Genomic DNA, 25810 nt, shown 5'->3' on the forward strand with positions numbered 1-25810 from the left:
TACTTGCTAAGATACGAGGTCGATATGAGTATAGCCCAACGGAATAAACGAAAGTTTTGGTTTATTGAGCCAATCTAAGTAACTAGTTCATGTTAAGTTGTTGTTAATTTATTGGGTATATAGTGGCTATATTAATTTTAAAGTCGAACCTAAAATGAAGGTGATCTATCCTGATATTTTATTTTGAAACCCTTTTGAAAAAAGAAAGCTAAGGGTTTTTTCAACAAAAATGATGAATAAATGACAAACCAAAAATGCCTGTAACAAATAGCCAGAGATTTGCAAAAGTTTAGCACGTGATTTCATACATGGCTAAAGACTTGAACCTTTACCCACTGGTTATGCATATAAACTATGTTCCCCCTACATCATTGAGAGTCAGAAGTCAAGATAATTAATTAAAACGGTGCTAAAAGACCCGAGTGCTAGCACAATCGACTATACAACTACAAACGAACTTGAACATCTTCAACCACGTAAAACATGCAGTACATTAACCTGCAGCAAATTCCTTAAAACAAACGACAAACTCTGCCTTAGCAGTACGACACTTAAAAACCCTGCATAGCACTGAATTTTGTCAAACATCATCACCGATGAGCAGTGCAACATATAGCCAGTGTAGGCATGAACATTGAACTGGATATCGACTGTACTACATGTTATTTTACTCATGCATCATTTTACAAATAACTAAACAAGTGAATACATGTCGTTTTGAATAGTCTTTGAACTAAACCACACGGTACTGTACTCTCAATCGTCAGATGTTTTGCAACCATGCTATCGAGAAGCGATCTGAATTCGTCATTGAGACATAGCTGAGTACCAGCTAATAGCACGCTTAACGTCGAAGTGTAGCGACACGTACCTTAGCATTGATACTTTATAACAAATGAATATTTGTTTTAGACCTACTTGGTAAACGTAGAAAGTATCCGGAAACAACAGTTGCTCTCAAGAATAATAACGACATAAGTTTATTCCAGCTTTTATTTGAGAAACAGCAAAAATTAACCGCCTCAGTCTAGCGATTCTAATTGATGTTTGCTACCGGCACTGCTATCAGGTTTTAATTTAAAAACATTTGATTCAGACGCTGAAGTAACCGCAATGGCTACGATTGATCTATTAGGGTTTGGACCTCAAAAGACAGCGCCATTTAAACCTCCAAATAAAAGTGTATCGCCTTTTATTCGTGTAAGCTTTCTTCTTTGTTTCGTCATCAGTAGGCCCATTACTTTTTGTATATCATTTTATGAGTATCTCAGGGGATGTAGAGCTTTCAAAAAACGTTTTTTAAAGATTTTAGAAAAGCCTTAAGCATTTTAGAATGTGTAGGGTGACTCGCTGCGTGTGTGGGATAACTCATCATATGTGTAGAATGACTTGCCTCATTTTGGGTTGACTCACCGTGTGTCTGATGAGTCCTTGAACGTGATATTACAATTACATTTCATACCGTTTCTGTTATTCTAAAAACTCTAATTTATTACTGAAACCTGGTTTTTATATATATTTTTGCTATATATTTTTTTTATAGATTTTGATATATTTTCGCTCTGATTAATCATACGAATAAGGTCTTAAAAGGAAATGTAACTGTCTTACACATTTCACCAGTTTTTTTTTCGATATGTTAATGTTCTGTCGATGATAGTAAATTCTACGAATCTGGTTTTTTTGTATGGCCTTGCATGCTGCGTGCAATAGCTCAAAATATGTACAGAAGGTTAGGCATTTTTTTGCAACTGTTACTCAAAATGCCCCCTTTATTATGGATATGTAAGCCGTTGGTTGTAGGCATATGCACTGGTGCGTTTTTCATACATGGGCTGTTTTTAACGTTAGCATTTGAATCACCACTAAATAGCTATTTTTTACTCTTCTGCTTTTAGGGATCTCGATTTGTTGCCCTTACCGCTGGGATCATCTATGGCAGCTACCGGTTTGGTAAGTTTATAGTAGGCCTATTTTGTCAGCCATAAAGATGCAATTATCTCTATCATGATCTAACAAATATTGTTGCTGCGATTATTTATGACAACCTATGTTATCTAGAGCATCACCAAAAAATACAAGATTTGAACCCCATATATGTCTGATGATCATAAAGCTTACAAGTGTATAATTATACAGTAGGGGAGAGTGGGGTACATTGGGACATGGGGTACAATGGGACAGGTGTGTTTACTAACAAACTAATTATCCAATCAGATTGTTTTTGAGATTTTATAAAGCAGGAAGTGATGTAAGAGGTACTCCATCTTGGATTTGCCATGTGCTACACTAACAGCTGAGTGGTAAGTAAATATATATTTTTGTGGCCAAAAGTAAAAATATTGATACATGAATAAAAGGTTGTACAATAAATATAAATATATTTATAAAAGCTTTAACAGTAGTATGATTTAACAGTACATATAGCCTTATACAAGTTTAAATGGCTACTTCATGAAGCTAATACTTACCTAATTTTTTTGAAATTAAGTTAAATATAGCAGGTTGGGGTACAATGGGACAGGTACACTGGGACACTGTCCCATTGTACCCCAAACCACACCAATATTTGTAATACTAAAATATTTTCAAAAATTCTTACTGCATGGTGTTATGACGGTTTCTCTTTTTGCTGCAGGTGATTTAAACAGATTCAAAATGCCTAGAAAACCCAAACAAGCAAAAAATCCAAGAGCGCCGCCTCCTTCTAATGAGACTATGAAAGTTGCTATAATGCTAGTGCTTGAGGAAAGCCACTCAATTCGCCAAGCTGCTGACATACACGGCATATCACGATCAGTCCTGCACAGGCATGTAAAGGAAGCTAAACTGAAGGGGTTAGAAAATATTCACAATTTCCAGCCAAATTTGAGCAATCGCAAGGTGTTTACAGAAGAGCAAGAAAAGATGTTATGTGATTACCTGCTTACAGCTGCCAAGCATCATCATGGTCTAACTCCTGTTGCTGCTAGAAAATTTGCATATGAATACGCCGAAAAAGTTAATGCCGACTTTCCACACAGTTGGCGCAATACTAAGTGTGCAGGGTTAGACTGGCTATATGGTTTCAGAAAAAGGTTTCCTCAAATCAGCATCCGAACACCTGAGGCTACCAGTCTTAGTAGACTGACCAGTTTTAATAAAACCAATGTTCAAGAATTTTTCAGAAATCTGGAACAACTACTGGTTAATAACAAGTTTGAGGCTCAACATATCTATAATGTTGATGAAACTGGGTTAACAACGGCACACAAACCACCCAAAATATTGGCGGACAAAAAGTCTAAACAAGTAGGCCAGCTTACTTCTGCTGAGAGAGGAACACTTGTGACGTTTGTGGGATGCATAAATGCTTTAGGGAATGCCATACCTCCATTTATGATATTTCCCCGAGTACACTTTAAGCCTACTATGATCAATGGAGCCCCTTCTGGAACATCTGGAGCTGCCCAACCTACTGGCTGGATGACTGGTGAAGTTTTTATTGACTGGTTGAAACATTTCAAGAAGCATACTTCATGTAATCCAGCAAACTCAGTTTTACTCCTGATGGACAACCATGTAAGCCACATAACAGTTGAAAGTGTTACATTTGCGAAAGAAAATGGAATCTCTTTGCTTACCTTCCCTCCCCATTGCTCGCATAAATTGCAACCCTTAGATAGAAGTATCTATGGGCCACTTAAACGTCAATATAACACTGTATGCAACAACTGGATGGTGAACCACCCCGGAAGAACCATTTCCATACATGACATTGGAGGACTAGTTGGACAGGCATAGCCTAAAGCTTTTACATGTGAAAACATAACATCAGGCTTCAAAGTTGCTGGCATATGGCCGTTCAATCCTGATATATTTACAGATTATGATTTTATGGGATCATACGTTACTGACAGGGACAATCCCAACCAGAGAGACCAGTTAGATATCGATCCAAGCAAAGGTACATCAAGTCAAGTTATAGCTACCCCAACGCAACCAGCTGCAGCTGTTGCACACCCTAATTGTCCTACACCAGAAGAAGTCCGACCATATCCAAAAGCCCCACCTAGAAAGGGCAACAAAGCTGTGGGCAGACAAGGCAGGTCGATGGTGCTAACAGATACTCCAGTGAAAGAACAACTGATAGCCAGACTAACCGCAAAAACAGGTAATGCGTTGTTTTAGTAGCATATAGAAATACAGTGTGAATAATTGAACTGACATCAGTCTGGTTTTATTATTTATCTCTAGCTTTTATCCAAGTTTAAATGTGACTGTTAATTTTAGCAAGGAATGCGAGCAAGCAGAGAAAGAAACTGAAAAGAGTGCTTACACCTGAAGAAAGCAGTGAAGATGATGAGGCAGAAGCTGAAAATCTACTGGCTACTGCTCTGGAGTCTGACAGTGATGACTATGCTGAAGAGAACTGCGATGTCAACGCAATAAGCATAGGATCATTCGTAGTTGTCAAATATAGCAGCAGCAAATCTGTGGCATATCATGTAGGACAAATCCAAAATATTGAAGACGACTCAGTTAAAATCAACTTTTTAAAGCGGTGTGGGGATTCTTTTGTTTGGCCTGATGTAAAAGATGAGGATGTTGTGCTGCAAGACAGCATAGAAACTATCTTGCCTAATCCTACCTCAGTGGGTGGGACTGCGCGTGTGTGTATGAAACTGCAGTTTGCAGCTGATGTTTCTAATGTTAACTAACATTATTATTAGGCTAGTAGTAATAAACCTGTCAGGCATACTAGTGTATGTGTATATGAAGCTGCAATAGCATAAATATTCATATTAATTAATGTGTATAATTTAGATGATTGTTATTCATGTAAAAATAAATGTTGTTTCAACTAAAGCATACCATCCCAATGAACCCCATGACCTGTCCCAATGTACCCCGACATCTGGGGTACATTGGGACAGCAGTGTGACTTAATAAAATCGGCAAAAACACATAAAAAAATTAAGTTACATAGTAATCATTAAAGGTAAGTGAACTCGAACGGTCAGACTACATATTCTGCAATTTTCAACTTTTTCCGAGCACTCTGTTCCGAACAATTGTGAAAACTCATTTTTTTGTCCCAATGTACCCCACTCTCCCCTATCATTATAGTGAGGTTCATTTACGTGATATCACTACCTTGTCTACAGGAGCTATAGAGTTTACCTTTCATATGATTTTGATAGCATGACATAAAAGGCGGTCTGTTTTGAAACTTTCTGTAATCATATTTTCTCGCAGCAGTTATACACATTGTTGCTAAAAGCATGCCTCGTGCTGTGCAAGACAATCTTTCATTTTGGTGATGATGGATGATTTATGGCATGCTTCCCTGAATTGAGTTTTATAAATTTTGTTCAGAACATTGTCTGTTCGGTCATTAATAAAATACAACTGTTTCCCAAAAAGTTTACAAATTCTTAATATCCTTGTTGAGTTAAAAGGAAATATTCGTTTTGTCTGTGGCTTGTAATGACAGCTATTAGTGATATGTATCCAATTTGTTTAACGATTTGCTGTCAGAATTTGCTGAAAAATGTTTGATGAACACATTGGTAATTTCCTTATCATATAGAAGTTATACAACTCTAAAATCGCCTACTCATATGTTAATAGCCTTGATCAGAGTATCTCAATGAAGTCACATTCAAGTCTCTCTTTCCCATTTACTCTAGGACACTTATATTTCGCTAGTATTTAGTTTCTTGAGTAGCATACAGAGTAAAATTTTGCAGCAACTTAATTTCGCAGCTCTGAGTACGGAAATACAGTGATGTGAAAATAAATCCAGTGGAACAAACGTAATTAGATTCCTCATTTTCAGTTCATCAATAAAAAAAATTTCAATTTGGGACTAGTTTGTAATTGTGAACTGCAGGTAGAATGGTGTGGGCAAGGTCGAAAATGCAATTTGATCGCTTGCTGCCATTTGTTTCTTCGACTATCAACAGGCTCGTATTCCCCGGAGTGGCTGGCCGGCTGAGCCGCCCCAACTTTTTAGGAATTTTTGGCGGCTAAGTATAATCAAACACGGAGAGCTCGCCCTCGGATAAAATGTAAAATTTTATCACGAACACTTGGTTAACTCGAATGGATTTGTTTGGTCCGTTCCCACGCAATGATAAACTGCTTAAGATAACTCGACCTCAACATCATTAACTCAAACAGTTATTTGACCAACGGCTACGGGAACGGTTTTCATCGCTGTAGAATATCACTTTATTTCAAGCCATAGAAATAAACGTTAACTTTTAACAGTTTTTGGGCGTCATTATTATCATGATCAGCAAAATATTTTTGTTAACGATTTTTATAAAGGTTTGCAAAAGGTCAAGTTTTACCAAACATCCGTTTGGCAATGGCCCAACGAAAGCGTAAAAACCTTCGGATGAACTTATAATAAAATCGGCAAAATTGATCTTTGTTGAAACGCTCAAAAGAAAAAAGATCTCTTTTTTCTGAGCGTTTCAACTGCGGTCAAGTTTTGCCTATTTTAATCTGAAATTGTCCTGGTAGTCACATCACCTAAAACAAACAAATCTCAAATAATAGAAAAAATGTTTTTACTTTCCAATAAAATCTTTTAAAACTTTACGTGATATGCCCGATTGAGGCCCTACATGAAAGAAACCTGTTGAGGGAGCTGATACTGCCCCTCCAAACCCCCAGATGCTTATAACTAGTCGCCTAACATTAGCTGCCCCAATTTGCAACCAGGGAATACAGGCCTGGGCCTCCTCCAAGGTACATTTAGTTGATTGGTTATATGCATGCCATGAAGGAGTTGCTAATGTGAGAGCTTTGCAGTTTATAGTTTTGTGTTCATCTCTTTCCAGCCTCCTTGCAAAAGAAGGAATTGGAGATACAGAAGCAAGAAAATGAAATTAGGGCGAGGAGAGATGTGAGGTTGGCTGCTGAGAAAGAGGCTAATATGAAAGGTGGGTAGACCATTGGCTTCTCATAAGGCAGCCATATTCGGATTAGCAATTGAGGGTTTTTTATCATGTCAGATGAGAAAGGACATGTATGACAGATAAATCAAACAAAATTATGTATTGTCTCCTCTGTTTACCTGAAACCTTTGGCCTACGCACAAAAATGTGCAAGCAGATTGGAAACTCTTAGATTGCCAGTTTTGTAATAGTATGTTAAAGCACATAAATTACATAATTTTTTTATTGTATATTTCAATACATCAGAGTCTTGGCTTTCAAATGAGCTATTGTTTGCTCAACACTTGTCTTGGACACTTAAGGAATGCCCTCTGCTATGCTCTTGTTTTGGATACAGTACAGCTCACATTCTGGCAATTGGTCTGCCAAAAGCAGCTGAAAACTTTCTCCGAGATGATTTGAATCTACATAACTGGAGCTTTTCTGTATTTCGATCTGCAACTGTCAACAATTGTAGGAATTGTTTGCTCGGCCTATACCGCTAGACTCGATGTGTAACTAATCCTTTTTGTGTTTTAGTGGAGATGAATTCCTTGGCAAAGGAAGTGGGAGTACCTAACAGGATGTGACCTGAATAGCTTTCTCTAAATTATGTGTGCATTGTTAAGCTTTTTGGACAGTTGGAAATATGAGCGGGCACCATTTCAGGATGGTCCCTTTCCTATTCTGCAGTGGGATACAAGTGTTCTAATATGGTCTTGCAAGTTGTGTATCGAAGACACAAACATATATATTGTTTTCTTTAATATAAAAATAAAACATCAAAAAATATATGTTAATGGCGGAGTAAAGCATAAATGAAAAACAGCTACAAACGTTCGTAATAAAAATAAAACAATATATTTTTATAGAAATTCCCTTTTGTAAGCTAATTCAATAATCCCAAGATCTAAGGTGTATCTGATTGCCTGTTATAATCAAGGGGCTCAAATATAATTAAGAACTGCAACAAATAAATAATATAACATAGTATTGTAGGTCTGCAAATAAAGTAATTCTGCAATAGACATCAGTGCATTAACGTAGCTGTCACCTTGGTGAGGAAGAAGGGCGGGTATAAAGCTAGTATTGTTGAATACTATTATCTTTGAGAGAGTTGAGCATAGAAGCTTCTAGCAGGGCATAGAAGCTTTCAAATTTTTATGAAATTCAACAGTCCAATCCGAGTTCATCTAGAAAATCATCAATAATAGCAAGCTTGTCGTTGGCTGTTTCGATTTCACTGTACGTCTGGACCTGACTCGTAATGTGGTAGCGGATACTGTCAATTATGTCTATGGTGTCTGAGTCCTCTCGCATCTTTACACTCTGGGCATCCTCTTGAACTATCGCTGACATCTCAGGGTCAGAGAGGACCTGTAATGGGTGCATACATCTGGGATGCTGACCTTTTCTGACTATCACATTGATTTGGCCAATTTTTGTTACATAATATGAAAATGTTGACAACAACTCTTTCACAAAGCCAATTTAAACAAAAACACACAAGCAGGTAAATTTGGCTCCATGTTCTATCGGTAATGTCTGCTAAATTGGCTACTTATTCTCTAGGTGTGTTGGGTAGTTAATAACCAGCCTCAAATAGACAATGGATGTCTCCCTTTTTAAAGTCCCGCAGCAATAATTGCTAAGGGTGGGATAGAGCAGTAGTGAATTCTAATTTTGCTTTATGAATTCAAAGATCAGTGCCAAAAAAATCTACAGTTGAAAGAAAATTGATTCTGGTGCCATATTAAGAACCGTGGGAACACAAATCTTAACAAACAATAAACATCTGTAGTTTGGTTAAATTAGCTACATTAGGGCAGTCAGAAAATTTTTGACATATGTTAGGGTACCTGCTCAAGATTTTCAGCTATAAAAGCTGCACATCGGTCTTCAAGCTTGGGTAAGTTGAACAGACGGCTCATCTCAAGCACTGCAAATATGTTCTCCTTTTCAATGATATCCTCCACAAAAAGGGCACACAACTTCTTCAAACCCGGTAAAAGGTACATGTCAGCTTTACACAGCACTTCGAAAACTATTTCCTCTGTCAGCTACAAGCAATCAGCGGAAATTCAAGAGTAATCCTCCCGGAATTTGAGTTGTAAGTGGTTAAACGAATGTCATGCATTGACAAGCAATTGACATTTAGGCATTGGCTCCGCAAACTGCCAAAGTAGATGGTTTTTTTAGTGTTTTGTTCACCACACAGACCAATAATTCTCAATCTCAATTTTTCGGTACCTGCTGCTAACTCAATGCCCATAAGCGAAGTAAATTTCTATCATGGACTACATGAATTTATCATGATCTGAAACATTGTGGATGTAAAAATGCCAAGATGACTAACATATTCTCAAAATGTTAGACCAACCTGACAGTTGTCGGTGTATATATAGTAAAGAATGCATTTGAATACATCCACGTTAATATCCTGTAGGTTGATACACTCAACTTGCCCTCCTACATTCTCATCAAAATGATCTCTGAGCAAAGCTTTGAAGTAGTCGCTTCGAAGGCAGAAGAATGCCTTGTGACACATAAACCTGTAAGAAGGTGCAGCATGAGTCATCAATGCTGGCAGCACGCTGACTTACTAAATCCTACCGGTATGAGTACTAGCTAATAGAAATATGAAGTATCCATAAAGTTTACCATAAAGTTTATGAAATATATGAGTTACAAAAAGCCTTGATGTAGTCGTATTAAACTAATGCCATTAACAAACAAATACTGTATTATATTAACAATAATTATATCTATAATTATTATGTTGTTTATGCCAACTAAGCATCCTAAACACCCCCAAGTCAAACAGCTTATTCATCAACTTATTCATCGCCCTTTTCGCGGGCGAATTTTCAGGACTATATCAGACTCCCCTGGGCAAATTAATTTTCCGAAAAATCAATTTCTTTTAAAAGGTTTATACACTCTTTTGTATGTTATTGTGTGCATATATCTATGTATAAACATGCATATGTATACATTTATATGTCCAGATGTACATATATGTATATATTATAAATGAATAAAAATGTATAACAAAAATATTTATAAATGTAGATCTACCAAGATAAATATATATATTGTATATCTTTTTATGATACAAGTGTTCGCTTTAATAAGCATGATTTCTGTATAATATATCCAAAAGTATTCTCCTTTACAAAGGCCTACATTACAGTCTTTGCACCATGTGCTTATTCTTGTCTTTTTGTACCAATCACACAGCATCTACTGAAGTAAATACTGGACCTGTCACTACTACAAACTGATGAATGGTAGGAGATTTATCTCTCTTCATATTGGTAATATTCTTCCAGGCACTGGCATCAAATCATCATTACTGCTACCAGCTTCTTCATCAATATCACTTCCAGATGTAAAATAATTACAATCACAGCTTGAACCTGATTCATTGTCATTTTTAACTACTAAATCTAAAAAGTCACAGTCAGCTGTGATTCTCTTAGTAACTCCGGTACTAGTACTTGCTGTATTAGAATAATCACTGAGAGTTCTCTTAGAAGTCGTCATGACGATAAACTAAATTAGAACTAACGAAGCTTCCAGTAAATAACGGCTAAAACAGAACCAAAAAGAAATAAATAATTAAAAATTATTTAGAACGATTTACTAATTTTTTTCGCAATATTTATTGCTGCTAAAAACAATTGTTTTGTGCAAATAGAAAAAATTTTTTAGAGGCTAACTGAAGCCAATATATCGGAGCTTGCTATCGATCAGAAAAGTAAACAAAAAACGGCTTTTAGCAAACCAAAAGCCGCAATAAAAGAAATATATTACTATAGCGACAAAAATTTCGCTCTGCCCACGAAAGGGTTATTTCAAATAATACCTGTGGATAGACAGTCAAATGCAGCGACGTCTTGTGCTGTCTGAAAACTGCACACTTCCTCTTATTCCCACTTGTTCATAAAGACGAAGAACAGTAATTAGAGAGAGCAGTATCACAATAATCTATATATTATATATTGTGATATAATCAATTAATATTAAATATTGTTATTTACATATTAATATGAAATAAATATGTAAATCTCAGTTTTCGTCTTTTTATTGCACCCTTTTTGTTAATTCCAATTCTAGCGTTTAAAATCTAGCAATGGAAAATCCGCATGGGACTAGATTTGATCTCGGGACTCTCCAGATATAGAGGCGGCAAACTTAGCCATTGAGCTATGAATCAACACAATTGATTCATTGGGCATATAGTAATTTTATTGGTAAAGCACTTACTCGGGGTTAATAATAAGCACTGTTGACTGTTATGAGTAACGATTGTCAAGCTGGCCCAAAATGCAAGTATTGTTTTAGTAAAGACTTTAGTAAAGATCTAGCTTTCCAGGTAAATTACTCAAATTCATCAGGTAATTATTCTATCACCTGTTCAACACCAGGCAATCAGCTAGTTGTGCTATCATAGCATACCAAATAATAACAATACAAAGCAGAAAAAATTTGACTCACTTGAAATCATTAACCATGATGCAGAGATCACAGTAAATCAGTTTACGAGATGGACAAAAGGGCATCTGCATCAGAGGCTGCAAAACGTCATAGATGAAAACAAGGAGTTGCCTTCTCATGTTAATGAACACTGCCACATTTATTGTGGCAGTAACATAAAATCATGGAATAGAATAGAGTCTAACTATTATTCTTCGAGCATAACATCTTTGTTAGAGCCTGGCTAGCAGCAAATGAACGATGTTAGCTATCGTCTGCAGAAAAATGGACGATATTAGCAGATTAATTATTTCTTGCATTCAACAACACACTTGGGTCATAACTCAAAGCCAATTATATGAACACTTATTATACTAACATCGACTAAGTCTTTTTTTGATGAAAGCTTGCTTTGCCAGTATTCATGGCTTATTTTAATAGAGCTTCAGTCATACCTTGACACGCGAGTCATACCTAACATACAAAAAATTTGAGATAAAGAGCAAATCATTTATTTGAGTTTCGAGACAATTTTGAGATACGAGCGTACGAGGTGATTCTCAATTCGGGTGGTCAAATAAACAGAAGGCCGCTTACGAGAACAGCACTTCTAGATAATCTTCATCGAAACAGTTTATAACAGTTTTAAAAATGCTGGTTAAAAGCGAAGGTGAAAGCGAGGCAAAAAAAAGTAAGAAACTGAAAATGACAGCACAAAACAGTTAAGTTTAATATAACGCAGAATTAACACTAACTTTTAAAAACGTATATGATAAGATAAGTTCATTTAAGTTAAACTTAAAGTTTATGCTAGTTTAGTACGCAGCGTTACAAAAGTGTAACATACCGAACATTTTGCCGTCATGTCTTTCTCACACATCCATTAGCTACTAGACACTGTCTCAAAGGTAAGAACTTCGTACAGTACTGTACATGATGATGGTACACTTTTTTACAGGCAGACCATAACCACTGCATATGCATTTGCTACTTTATGAACGTACGTTGAAAACTGGAACAAATAAAACCACATTTTCCCTTATAATACCATGTTTTTAAGTAATTTTCTTCTGAAGGTAGAAATTGATTATTCTATATTTAGCTATTTTGTATACGAAAAATAGACTTGAGATGCAATATAATTGATGAGCTTGGTTTTGGAACGCTTTAAGCTCGTATGTCGAGGTATGAATGTAAAAAAGTTCACAAGGGAGAAGACAACTCCAAAGCATCAGGAATGCCAATCTGCTATCTCACATAAAACATGGCACACAAATAAAAGCTTGTTTTTTAGGATTAGTGAATGATTTAATAAATTTTCTCATAACTTTAATTGTTTGTGCCGGTGATAATTGAGAATTATGCAACCTTTCTGCGCTAACTGAACACTCAGTTGATAGCATACTATTGGTCATTCCATTTTCTATAATTCCATAGAGCCGCTTCATTGCCGATAATAAAAATAAGTTGACAGACATTATTAGTACAGCTCTCCATTCACAGGGAAAATTACAGGCAACATTCGGATGAGTTGACAAAAGTAAGATATGATAAGAAAGGTTTTTATTACCTCAATCTCACTTGGAACAGCATGGTCCGCCAGTTTAGACAGATCGGCCACCAGCTTTTTCCTACAGTCATCATTTTCAATGGAGAGAACCTCTATGTGAACTCCTGGTTTGCTGCTCTCTGCAAAACCCACACTAAAGCCATCGAATTTAATAAAAATGTAACTCTAGTAACTTAGGGAAGGAGGCTATGCTACTTGTTTACCACCTTGTATGTCTATCTTCTTCTTCTACATGTATATATCTATATATATATTTCTCAAAGTCCGTGTGTTCGTGTATTCGTCGGAAATCCGGCTATAGAACTTAAAATCTCGATATATATATATTACGTACCGACGAGGATTCGATCTCGCACCAAGCCGTTCACAGGTCTTACATCTAGCCCACTGGACTATGGAAGTCGAAGTTGCTGGCCAACCAATATAAGGCATTATATCAGAGCTACACCTAACTGCTTTGCGTATGACGGGGGGGGGGGGGGGGGGACATAGCATAACGTCACGAGAAGCTGTTCGCTCACATTATTAAACTGCCTAATGGCCCTAATAGCAAACTCTCACTACTTCTCATTGTTTATAAGACAAAAAACTTTTCCCACGATATGTAGTTTGAAAGTTAGAATGGCAAATGTTGTTATATGTTAAATACAAATTAATTTTCTGTCCAAATACTCTTCTATTACACGGGCAACGCCGGGTGGCACAGCTAGTATATATATATTTCTCAAAGTTTGTCGTATGTAGATTTGTAGGATTGATTGTCCGGCTATAGATCTCAAAATCTTGTACTCTTCGATATGTCCAGCTATAGCTATTAAAATCTTGGAATGAAAAATCTGTATCGCAGAAGATTTGATCTCGGAACCTCCAGTTGTCCAGTCACGGGTATTAAAACAGTTTATAAACAGTAGTAGGTAATGTAGTTGTCATTGGCTAATTTAAGAAAGCCAGGGTCCATATTGCTAAACTTTCCAAGAGCTGTGAGAGCAAGCCTTAGTGACGTTGCGCGTAACACTGAGTCACTATGTGAATTTTAATCCAGGTAATGACTCGTATCGCCCAGTGAGTCCATTGCATCTCGTGCAGCTTAATGAGTTACCTTGCTGCCTTGTGAATGGGAGGTTTCGCGATCAAATCTTCTGCGATACCAATTTTTCATTGCTAGATTGAAATCGTTATAGCTGGACAGACGAACAGACAGACGAACAACCAACCTTGAGACTTATAGATAGAATAAAGCGATGAAATGTGACAAGTGACAAACAAAGGCCTACCAAATGAATTCTTCTCTTTGAGCTTCTTTTCCAGCAATGCCTGAAGTTGCGAGAGACCACAGTGCTCTGCTAACAACAGCATAGTGGGAATATTCTCCTGGGCAACCTGCATATGACCTTGGTAAACGAAGTCAAGCAAAAGTGTGAACGACTTTGGATCGACCTGTAAACCATAGCAAAATAATTACCTATACACAAGCATTGCCAATGTTATACAAATTCATAATTCTTTTGCTAACAGACTATCAGCTCAAAACCAGGGTAAACGTTTTGGTTCCTTCGGCAGCACTATAATTGATGCTGCCGAGAGTAAGCAAGTCATAACTACATTAATATGCTAGATGCTTCATCTGACAAAGGCGATAAGTGTAGTAGAAAAAATAATACAACATCATATTAAAAAACCGTACAGCAACTTCTGGTCATAAGAGATGACCAATAAAATTGCAGGTTGATTATAATGTTGGCCAATAAGAATATTGTTTAGTTATGACAACCAATCAGATAACTTTACTGTGCTACAGTAGCAGCTACACTACTAATTGCCTGCATATTTACTACAGAACTATGCTAGTTTATTAAATGTTTTCCATGATAGCAAGTCTGACCATATGAAACTTAACTATTTTGGAGTCGCACACCCCATCCACCATTCCTACACTGCATATTGGCATTGGGGTCAGTCACATCGGCATAATCGGTAACAACCAAGTCACAATCAAAGCAATTCAATTCAATGACAGCAAAGTTCAATACTATTTAAGGGCATCAGAATGGCAGCATATATTATGTTACTTATAAAGCCAATGACCGCCGTAGAGATTCAGGACCTCAAGACAGTGATAGAAAGATAAAATCCATAGGATATGTTCTACGTGTGACATGATCTGCCACATGTGACAGTGAATATTTTATTATATAGTAGCAGTCAAGGAAAAGGCAGTCACATATGTATATATATATATATATATATATATATATATATATATATATATATATATATATATATATATATATATATTATCATTAGAAACACTAGTCCCTAGTCAACTAACCACTAGTTAAGGATACTAAAGAAGAAGCACTGAACACACAATGTGCAGAGTTAATTATAGTATACAGTGCAGTATACAGCGCCATCAGGCTCCGATGATCCTGTTACGTGATTTTTTTACCCTACGATGTGGAATATGCTGATTTTTCACCCTCTCCATACGAAATATTTTTCGCCATACAAAATCATGAAAAATTTTTCTTGAAATTCAAATATGGCAGTAAGTGGACAGATTATGTCGGAACAACAATTATGCCGATATACTATTCGCTGAAATCCCTCTAACAGCGACCGAAAGAAATACAATACTCAGTCTCACTCAGTTAGGCATTATTCGTTATTGCAAAAACGAAACTGGAAACAGAAAAGGTGATAAAATCTTAGTGATGAAAATGAAGTTCAGTAAAATAGTTAAAAATACGTACTAAAACTTAGCTTTAAATATGTGTTTAGTAAGCTAAATTCATTTAAGTTAAACTCAACGTTTATGTTATATGGCTGTCTCAAAAGTAAGAACTCCCTACGGTATGCACTGAACACAGTACATTTTATTACAAATCATACCCACTAAATACACAAAAGTTACTGTAGGTAACTATAGTTACTAAGGTTAACATACTATTTTGTAACCCATTTCTAATATGTATAGTACGAATAAAATTGTGATGATTTTTATGAGGAAGTGTTTGCTTTAGATATTGGCTATGGGTTTCTATATGAAATCCTCACCCTACGATGCCAACACTGGAACAAATTGTAGAATCCACTGTAGTATAATTCACATAACTTCTTTCTGAAGTTATAACTTGATGAGAGCAGACATATATCTGCTTGAAACAAATTTCAACTATACTATCTATATAATTATGCATACTGGTACACTGACAGTCCTGTGTGCTGTGAAAGATCATCATGTGTAATAAGTCTGCGCACAATTATTCTGAGCTGCAGCAAGATGCTTGAGTAACAGCGGGCTTGGCTGGGAATCAGAATATCTGGGTTAGATTTCAAGGGGATGCAAGCCTTATTCCTGACACTCTTATCGTGACTTCGGACAGATAGACACGGCTCTTATTATAGTAAATAATTAAATGGAAACATGCGCTAACCGCCAACAAAAATTCAAAAAATGCCAGCTTCTGTTGGCTATCACAGCACTCCATTTCTTTTTATGATGAGTGAAAGATAAGGTGAGATCACCAAATGAAATAGACCTAAAACTAACTCAGTTCCTAGGTTAACAGTCTCTTGTTTAATTTCCACATGGCCACATTACAATGCTGACAATCCACTTTAAAAACATTTGAAGATTTTAAGATCCACAGTGAGTCAAACTGACAACATTTTTATTTTATCTAATTTGAGTAATTCCATAACAAAGTATCATTTTCATCAAAAGTGAAAATGACAATTTCAAATGACAACTAATCAAAAATATACAGAGTAAGAGAAATTTTTAGCAGCGAGATGCCAAAATCTTTATTATAATAAGGGCTGTGTCTGCCCATCTGCTTGTCTGAAGCCATTTGAGTGATTAGGAAAATAATTGCCTTCAACGAGATTTAAACTTGCTACCGTTGACTAAATTGACCAAAAGTCATCACCTGAGCCAATCAAGCACATATTTATAATAATAAATAAAATAAATTATTATAATAAATTTCCTTATTTAGAATAATTGTGCACATAGTTATTACAGCTGATGATCTCTCACAGTGCAGCGGACTGCAAGGGTCTTAGTTTGGAATTAAAGTTGAAACAGAATTATGAAAAACAGTTTCAAAAATCAATCTAAAAATCAGACTTACATGCTTCACAGAATAATCTCTCAAAGGCTATACAATTAGATCTGCTATCGGACTGTAGCTGCGACCTCCAACTATAAGCTTCAACTTTAAAAACTCAGGCTAGCTCTTTGAACTCCAGTTACAACTAGTAGGCCTAAGGCTAAATTGACTAACAAAAAAGAAATTGAGAAAATAGCATACTTACTCACCTGTGGGCTCTTCACGTTGACCACCTTTCGTTCTTCAAGTCTTTTTTGCAATCTCTCATGCAGCTGCGGACAGCGACATGCTAAAATGCATTTGTGCACTTCAAACTTCTCTACTCCCACTTGGAATATTGCATCAGAGTAGACAGAGTCATTCCGTAACCTGAGACATGTAAATATCGCTGATGTTAAAGGTGATGTGAGGCGAAAATTCTACAAACTTAATTCACATTTTGATTAAAACCAACACGGATTTAGTTTACCTCTGATGGCCATGTTTGCATATTATGAATACTTCTGCCTAAATAATATTTCCTATAAGATATATAGCAAAAGAATGATAAAAACCCTAGTGTTTTCACATTTTTATTGCAGCTAATAGGAGAATCTGCAGCTACTGATTTTATAATATGCAAACAAATCTGAACGAATTAGATCAAAGATTGTTATCTCAACCTTCCTTAACACACTGTGTACAACTCATCATTTGAGTTCTGGCTAGACACAATAGTGAAATGTGTCATTTGTTTAGCTACGCATCATTGGCAACGCATCCTTTTAAAACGAATAATCTCATTAGAGATGGAACTGATGAGTCTGGGATTGGCTGAAATAGTTCATTATTACAATCTCAGATTCAATTTTAATTGCGTCCAACACAGGCTAGTTGCATCAAAGGTTGGCTTTCGACTGATGATGACAACAGGACATCAAACAAACCACTATTTATATATATCTATATATATATATATATATATAAATATATATGTGGAGTCACTAGTACCGTATATGTGGAGTTACTAGTACCGTATATGTGGAGTCACTAGTACCGTATATGTGGAGTCACTAGTACCGTATATGTGGACTCACTAGTACCATATATGTGGAGTCACTAGTACCGTATATGTGGAGTCACTAGTACCGTATATGTGGAGTCACTAGTACCGTATATGTGGAGTCACTAGTACCGTATATGTGGAGTCACTAGTACCGTATATGTGGAGTCACTAGTATCGTATATGTGGACTCACTAGTACCGTATATGTGGAGTCACTAGTACCGTATATGTGGAGTCACTAGTACCGTATATGTGGAGTCAATAGTACCGTATATGTGGACTCACTAGTACCGTATATGTGGAGTCACTAGTACCGTATATGTGGAGTCACTAGTATAAATTGAAATTGTTTATAAAACATTCCAGATAATTTGTTCAGTAATTATACAATTATGTTAATTCCTTTTTCCATAGTTAAATTTATGTCAAGAAAAAAGATTTTTGTACTTTGACTGTTTTCATAGTTAACTTGCAATATTTTTAAGGAAAATAGAACAATGCAAACAGCTGCACAAAAGCTATTGCTATCACAAATCAACAATGATCCACGTTACAATACTTAAGTATTCTGACAATATTTAAATACTGTAAAACCCAGCAAGGAAAGCACGCTCTTTACACAACTGAGGCCAGTTCTCATTAGTCAGTCTAATTTTCAATGTTCGGCATTCAACACATAGCAACAGCAATTACCAACACATTTTGTCGGTGTGGACATAGGCTTTCAACCAAAAAGCTGATAAAACCAGTTACTCCAAAAGTTGAAGTTGTCTCATCCTTGGCAGCCGTGAGCTACTGCTGGGTTATTTGCAGTTTGCAGTGCAGATAGACTACAGAAATAGTAGAGCATGTCACAAAGCGGCCAACTATTACGAAACTGAATTTGTTCGATCATGCATTGTAATGCCCTTTAATCGTGGTTTGATTGTGACTGCACAATGCTTTGTTATATACATTAATATTTCTATAACCATTTCAGACTGCAAGTTGCATATACCCTGGTAATAGCATGCAGCAACAGTGCATATGACAACAGAAGTTAGAATGTTGGAGCATCAAGTCCAGCAGTTTCCTGATGAACTAATGAGTTTTAACATTAATAAGAAAACTTTGTGCAAAATGTTTGCGAATTCTCAAATGTGCTAACTTGAAATCGCAGACATGCGATGGTTTATCGTACATAAATGTGATAATGAGATTAGAACACATATAGGGCAACTAAAGCCCAGCTAGTGAGCTGTAGATATTAAGACAAACACAGCTAGTGCGCTGTGGATATTGTAGATATAAAGACAATCAGACCTTCGCAAGAACTCATCGTATAAATCCCTCCTCATCGTCGCTGAAGTAATCATCTTATAGTTCTTTAGTAGCTTCTTTATTCTATCATTCAGAGCTGCATACAGACATCGTTCCCCATCGAATGTATTTGCCACACACTTGGCTCCTGTACAGAACACCCAATATAGTGACTATACGTAGTGACTATACATAGTGACTATACACGTACATGTACTAGATGAATGCCCGGCATTGCATGGTAATAAGAAATGTTTTGCACAAAACATTTATCTTTAATCCGCATAAACAATATTTATCATTTTAACTTGTATGTAAATGAAGGTGTTTGTTTATTTCTGTGTGTGTCCAGCCAGTACATAATTCAAATATTCGAAAGCTCGAAACAGCCAAAACAGGTTGTTGAAAAACAGTTCTTACTTACGCTACCCATTCACTCAAGATTTAAAATAGCTTGTAGACAGTGGCAGGTTATATAATTGACAACGGCTAAATTTCTTTACCCAATGAATTTGAGTAACTTAAGCTAGTAACTGGAGCTAATGTTTTAATCTTTAGTATATTAAGAGCCGTGTATGTCTGAAGCCAGCTACATGCGTTAAAAAAAAAGATTGCACCTCACAGGAATTGAAGCCATACACTAGGATGCACGGATGTGAAGTCAAACTCACTACTACTAAACCATGCAACCACATTGCCATATGTTGGAATAGTTGTGCTTCTGATCATTACTGTCATGATCTCTCATGCCGCACTGAACTGCAAGCTTGCGATATTTTAACAAATCGCTATAAACTGAATATACAAACGACAACAGACACGCAAACAATATATATTATATAAATGTATATCACAATTACAATATATTTCCATAATTATATCAACACATATTTGTAGGCAAAGTCAAATACAGACAATGTTATATGTAGTCAAAGTTGTACGTATACAAAGTGGTATATAGACAAATTTGTATTTAAACAAAGTCATATGTACACAAAATCTTATGTAGACATAATCATACGTCGACAAAGTCGTATATAGACAAAGTTATATGTAGTTATATGATCCCAAGTCGAAGTTGGAATGTATTCGGAGTTACTCAAAGCGTAAGAGTTTGCTTACAAATTGCACAAAGTTCTACTGTATTTGCTCCTGATCTGTACATAAAACAGCATCTAACTGTGAACATTTCTTTACACCATATACTCTAGCGATAGAGTTACTCCATACACTCTAGCAATAGAGTTAGCTCATATACTCTAGCATAGAGTTACCCCATATACTCTAACAATAAAGTTACCCCATATACTCTAGCAATAAAGTTACCCCATACACTCTAGCAATAGAGTTAGCTCATATAATTTAATATATCTTATTCCATATTTTCTGACTTGAACTAGCAAGCATTTACTCTAATGGGCTTTTTCAACTAACCATTTTCCAGCAAATACTTGACCAGAGCTTCGTGTCCACACAAACAAGCGTAGTATCTAAAATGGAGAAACAGTGATGACTTTGTATAATGATATAATTAGATATAAAGATGAAATATAATAATGATATAATTAGATAGCCACATGTATAAATACAATTCCCAATATATATTTCACCGTAATCCATGAGTTTGGAAACTCCGAGAAGCCACATCGCAAAGGTTGCCCACAATACATCGATTACGGTCAGAAAAGTATTACTAAGTACACAGGCTATCAGATTACTTACAGTGGAGTTGTATCCCATTTATCTCTCATGTTAAGCTCAACATCTCTGGCCTCCACCAGATATCTAAAGAAGTAGAAATGAAACAAGGTCATACCAAGGTTGTAGCAAACAGCCACTCTTGGTAAGAGGACGTAAGTGTGATCAGAGATTTCATCTCATATAATCTAGGCAGATTAACGCATAGTTTCAATATAGAAAAACATATGACCTAAATAGATATGACCTATATTTGACCTTTGAATGAAATATATGACCTAAAATATTATTTGCCTTGGTCAAATATTGTAATAACATTTTAACTAACATCTGTTAGTTTTTTATATAATACAACTATAATTTTTTTGATCATTTTGCATAGTTTATTGGGCATATATATTATTTTTAATACTACTTGTAACCATTTTATGTATGTACCATCGTTTTTTTACCGAAGTACAACATACTTTTATGACAATATGTGCTTCAACTTGGGACAGTTTTAACATACAATGTAAAGATCAAAATGAATTAAAGTCTATGCTTGTCAAGGTTTGACCGTACCAAACTGCCTGTTGAGGTTTGACTGTACAATTTGCACTCGTGACGACCCATAGTTATTTACAAGTTACTCTTGTGGTATTAAAATAATCTTCTTCTGCAGAATTGCCAGGTTTGGGTTTTTGAATTAGCCTAAAAATCTATTTGAAAAGTTGCTGTTTTAGATGTCACTTATAAAACGAGTATAAATACAGTGACATAATTAACAGCAAGATGTCCCACGATAACATTAGCTTTAGGTTTTCAGATCAAACAATAACAATTCATGTCATAAGTTATACATGTACATTGTACTTTATTTTAGACATACATGTACAACATTTTTTATTCATTTCTTTGCAGTACCGACCCAGCTTTATAGATAAAAATGACAAACAAAATATAATTTAAATTTATTGGAGAATTATTTAAATTGAAATTGAAGGTGTACACTCCCTTTATTTTTACGTAAAATTGCTGTAATCTTGGACCCTAAACTAAATGAAAATGATAAAAAAAGAAGTCTGACACAAACCAATAATACACCAGTTACTGTGAAATCATTAAATTGAAAAGTTAGGTCTACTTTTTCCTATTTCAAAAGCCAAAGGGTAATTTATATATATATATATATATATATATATATATATATATACATATATATATATATATATATATATATATATATATTGCCCTTTGGCTTTTGAAATAAGAAAAAATATATATATATTTAGGCAATTTATATGTATTTTACAGTTTGTATAGCGTAACATTCCTATAACGTGAATGTTCTCGATACTTATTAACTTATATTAACTGTAGGAGGTTCTATCTAATGTAATTCATTGGGAAATGATGCTAGCTCAAAAAATATAATATGAGTATTTTAAAAGGTTTTCAAGCAGCCCATAGCTTCCCCAGTTTTGAGTTTGAAAAAAATGTTACTGAAAATGAACATGGCCTTTATATTACAACTGTTTACTTGTTTATCTTGATCTACTGACCACAACAAAGCCATCCTGTTCAACAAGTCTCACAATAGCAGCAAGAATTGGTTACAGGGATGACGATATAAATGTTCCAAGCAGATCAAATCTACCATATCACTTTTTATTTAAGCTTGGAAAACAATGTTGTAAACTTGTTAGTTAAAAGATAGTGTCAGAAATACAAAAAACATATTTTTTTGCTAGCTATCAATATTTGTCGAAAAAAATTTGAAATGTGGTTAAACTTTTAAACTGCAAGGCTAAAAGAATGAAAATGATGTTTTATCTATTAGAAGCCACATCAAGTGCATAAATATGTAAAACACGAATATCAAGTATTATATTGCAAATTCAATCTAACATATTGTGCTATTTGTTAGCTACCTTTTTCAAGATAATTAATTTTTAATTAATTAATCAAGGTAGCCTTTGCTTATGCTTGACCTAATTATGCTTGACCTAATTATGCTTGACCGTTAGTCATACGTTATGTATGATTAACGGCCAAGAATAATTACATTAGTACAACAAATATGTTACATGTCATTGTATGTTTGCTATTCATTTCAGGGTTATTCCTCTGACATTTTAATGATTTCTGTTTATTGTATTTGCTCTCCTATAATGTTACATTGCTTTATTGTAAATATTATTTAAATTTTTATGTATAATTGTCTTCCAAACTCTATGGCGCCTTACAGTGCCTCGCGTTGCTTGTTCACAACTCGAGCTGTACAACTCGAGTTGCACAACTCGATTTCTGAACACACAACCCGAGTTTGTAAAAGTAAGGTGCAATATATTGGTATTACGGTAGCATAACCATAGATCTGGTTATATTAACAATGGTACATCAATAGGCACCCGTTAGCTAATAGAAATTAAACTATGTATGTACTGTAAAATCAGAGCTAATGGCGAATTATAGTGCCCCGAGTTTGCAACTCGAGTTGTACAACTCGAGTTATATTTACCAACTCGAGTTTGTAAATATAACTCGAGTTGTACAACTCGAGTTACACAACTCGAATTCATCAAAACCCAAGCCGAGTTCTTTCAACAGCAACTCGAGTTCAAAAACTCGGCTTGAGAACATCTCATCATTTCATTTTCTCTAGCTATATTTTTTATATGGAATTTTTTGGTGCATCATTAAACTTCGTTGACATAATTTCTATGTTAGTTCATTTTCGGTGTTCATTCAGTTTCTTGTCAGGTTCTAGAGAGATAACTTTTTTTCTCATTTGAAAAAGAAGTGGCCCGGCCCTCACACACATAGATTGTTTTTAGTTCGCTTTTTACATTCTACAATTGTTTTGTCTCTTTATATTGATATAAATAAATATGTGCAAATATCGCCAATATATGATGATGACGAACTCTTTAATAATTAAAAATAATACAAAAACAAAAAAATACCCCTTTTTGCGGGCCAAGATGGAAGGTTAACTTTCGAGAGGGTATAAATACAATCTACAGTGTAATTGTTCCTGTACAGACTTTTACAGTATTATAATGGTACAAAGTTTACAGAATGATACTTGAAAATAAAGATTGTAGGAGTATTAGATTGGCAATTTTTGAGGTTTATACTTTATCAATACAATCGCCAATACATATTCTATATCATATTCTATCGCCAGTATATAAAATTTAGACATACATGAATATTTAAATTATAATTATTATTAATCAATTATTAAATTTTATATAACTTGCACAAATGCAAGTCTGTAAATGAGACACTCCAATTACTCATTTTGCTTTTTTTACAAACTCGGGTTAGTTTTGCGTGACACAACTCGAGTTTATCAAAAACCCAGGCCGAGTTCTTTGAACAGCAACTCGAGTTGCGAACACGCAATGCAGGGCACTGTAAGACGCATCAGGTGCCATGTAAACGCCTGTAAACTTTAAAGCGCCATAAAACTCAACAAAATACGCCAAAGTGAATGATAAAATGGTTCGTACACGAAATCCAATTCTGCAAATACTCATTTAATATTTGACTTTTTATTTACGTCATGATCATATGATCAAATATAATACTTGCACAATAGTGCAACAAAGCATTTCTGGACTGTAGCTATCACTCATTAATATTGCCCGATCCCGATGATCATACGAGGTGGGAAACTTACTGAACTTTTTCCAGATCTCCAACCCTGCAACTTGAGAATAAGTCATGAGCATCCATGGTACCATAACTTTTTATGCATATACCTGCAACAACAACTGACCAGCGTACTATTCAATTAGTACAAATTGTCCTTGAATACAACTCCTGATGAACGGGGACATCGATTGTGCAAAAGCCCCTCTTGGAAACTCCTGCGAGATATTTTCAGCCTCAGCGTCTTGAAACTGTCGTAGCTTCAAATACGATTTTGAAACATAAATTAAAAATATTAGATTATGAGCTACACAAAGCAATCTTAATCGGATGTTTTGATGTACGTCCATGAAAATCAGATAAGGAATGACAACTTGTATATCCGCAAACTACTAACGGGCTTACCGGATCGGATCGGGTTTTTCCCACTGAAAGCCTCACGCAGGAGGCAAAATACGTGGGAACTCTTTATTTTAAACAGTATACCAGCAAAAATTTTCCCTTCCTCCTTTCTTTCCTCTCTCTTCCCCTTCTTCCCTTTTTCCCTTTTTTCAGTGTTTTTAATTTTGCTTTCGGCTTGTATTTGTATCTAAAGAGTATTGCAACAATATTCCTTCGATATTTCATATTTACATCATGAATACCGGTAACTAAAAAAACTTGCAAAGTCATTTATATTGTGGGATGTTATAATAGAATAATTTAGTAAGTAGTATAATGCAACAATATGCTAAATTCATTTTAAACAGTTCAAATTGCGATAACGAATATCAACTTTTTAATAACTACTGTAGCCCTAGATGCCTTTACCATAACTGAATAAACTGTTAGGGAAACATTATGAACAAACTTTTAAACTCATACCTTAGCATATGCTTCTTTGTCTAGTTGCAAGAAATATATTGTTGATAATATTTCTTCTTGTAAAACATGAGAGCTCAAAAACGGTTTGAAGCACAAACTCAAATCAAAATAAAACAGTTTGAAGGCAGTTTCTACTCAATATAGAATATTATTGGTTTGAATATTCCAAC

The 25810-nt window shown here is 35.3% G+C and overlaps 2 protein-coding genes across 2 annotated transcripts; one reads left to right on the top strand and one right to left on the bottom strand.

Annotated features, from left to right (window-relative positions):
* Positions 1 to 1015: 1015 nt before the first annotated feature.
* On the top strand, positions 1016 to 7721 carry LOC137386735 (uncharacterized). The gene is made up of 4 exons (XM_068072859.1): positions 1016 to 1200; positions 1899 to 1953; positions 6834 to 6935; positions 7470 to 7721. Exons 1-4 carry the CDS (start codon positions 1114 to 1116, stop codon positions 7517 to 7519), a joined length of 294 nt encoding a protein of 97 aa, XP_067928960.1. The 5' UTR covers positions 1016 to 1113; the 3' UTR covers positions 7520 to 7721.
* On the bottom strand, positions 7642 to 24976 carry LOC137386734 (ankyrin repeat and BTB/POZ domain-containing protein 1-like). The gene is made up of 11 exons (XM_068072857.1): positions 24805 to 24976; positions 21159 to 21221; positions 20871 to 20926; positions 19440 to 19584; positions 17303 to 17462; positions 14253 to 14415; positions 12979 to 13097; positions 11430 to 11506; positions 9310 to 9481; positions 8789 to 8989; positions 7642 to 8306 (listed from the first exon to the last, which is right to left on the bottom strand). Exons 1-11 carry the CDS (start codon positions 24858 to 24860, stop codon positions 8100 to 8102), a joined length of 1419 nt encoding a protein of 472 aa, XP_067928958.1. The 5' UTR covers positions 24861 to 24976; the 3' UTR covers positions 7642 to 8099.
* Between the last annotated feature and the right edge of the window lie 834 nt (positions 24977 to 25810).

Source organism: Watersipora subatra, chromosome 2 (genome assembly GCF_963576615.1).
Source record: "Watersipora subatra chromosome 2, tzWatSuba1.1, whole genome shotgun sequence".
Classification (NCBI taxonomy): domain Eukaryota; kingdom Metazoa; phylum Bryozoa; class Gymnolaemata; order Cheilostomatida; family Watersiporidae; genus Watersipora; species Watersipora subatra.

Coding starts and splice junctions, on each gene's coding strand:
- LOC137386734 (XM_068072857.1), bottom strand. CDS start 24,860: ATGGATGCTCATGACTTATTCTCAAGTTGCAGGGTTGGAGATCTGGAA. Junction 11,507..12,978: donor CTGTTCCAAGTGAGATTGAG/GTAATAAAAACC, acceptor GACGTTTTGCAG/CCTCTGATGCAGATGCCCTT. Junction 8,990..9,309: donor TATACACCGACAACTGTCAG/GTTGGTCTAACA, acceptor GATTGCTTGTAG/CTGACAGAGGAAATAGTTTT.
- LOC137386735 (XM_068072859.1), top strand. CDS start 1,114: ATGGCTACGATTGATCTATTAGGGTTTGGACCTCAAAAGACAGCGCCA. Junction 1,201..1,898: donor GTGTATCGCCTTTTATTCGT/GTAAGCTTTCTT, acceptor TTCTGCTTTTAG/GGATCTCGATTTGTTGCCCT. Junction 6,936..7,469: donor GAAAGAGGCTAATATGAAAG/GTGGGTAGACCA, acceptor TTTGTGTTTTAG/TGGAGATGAATTCCTTGGCA.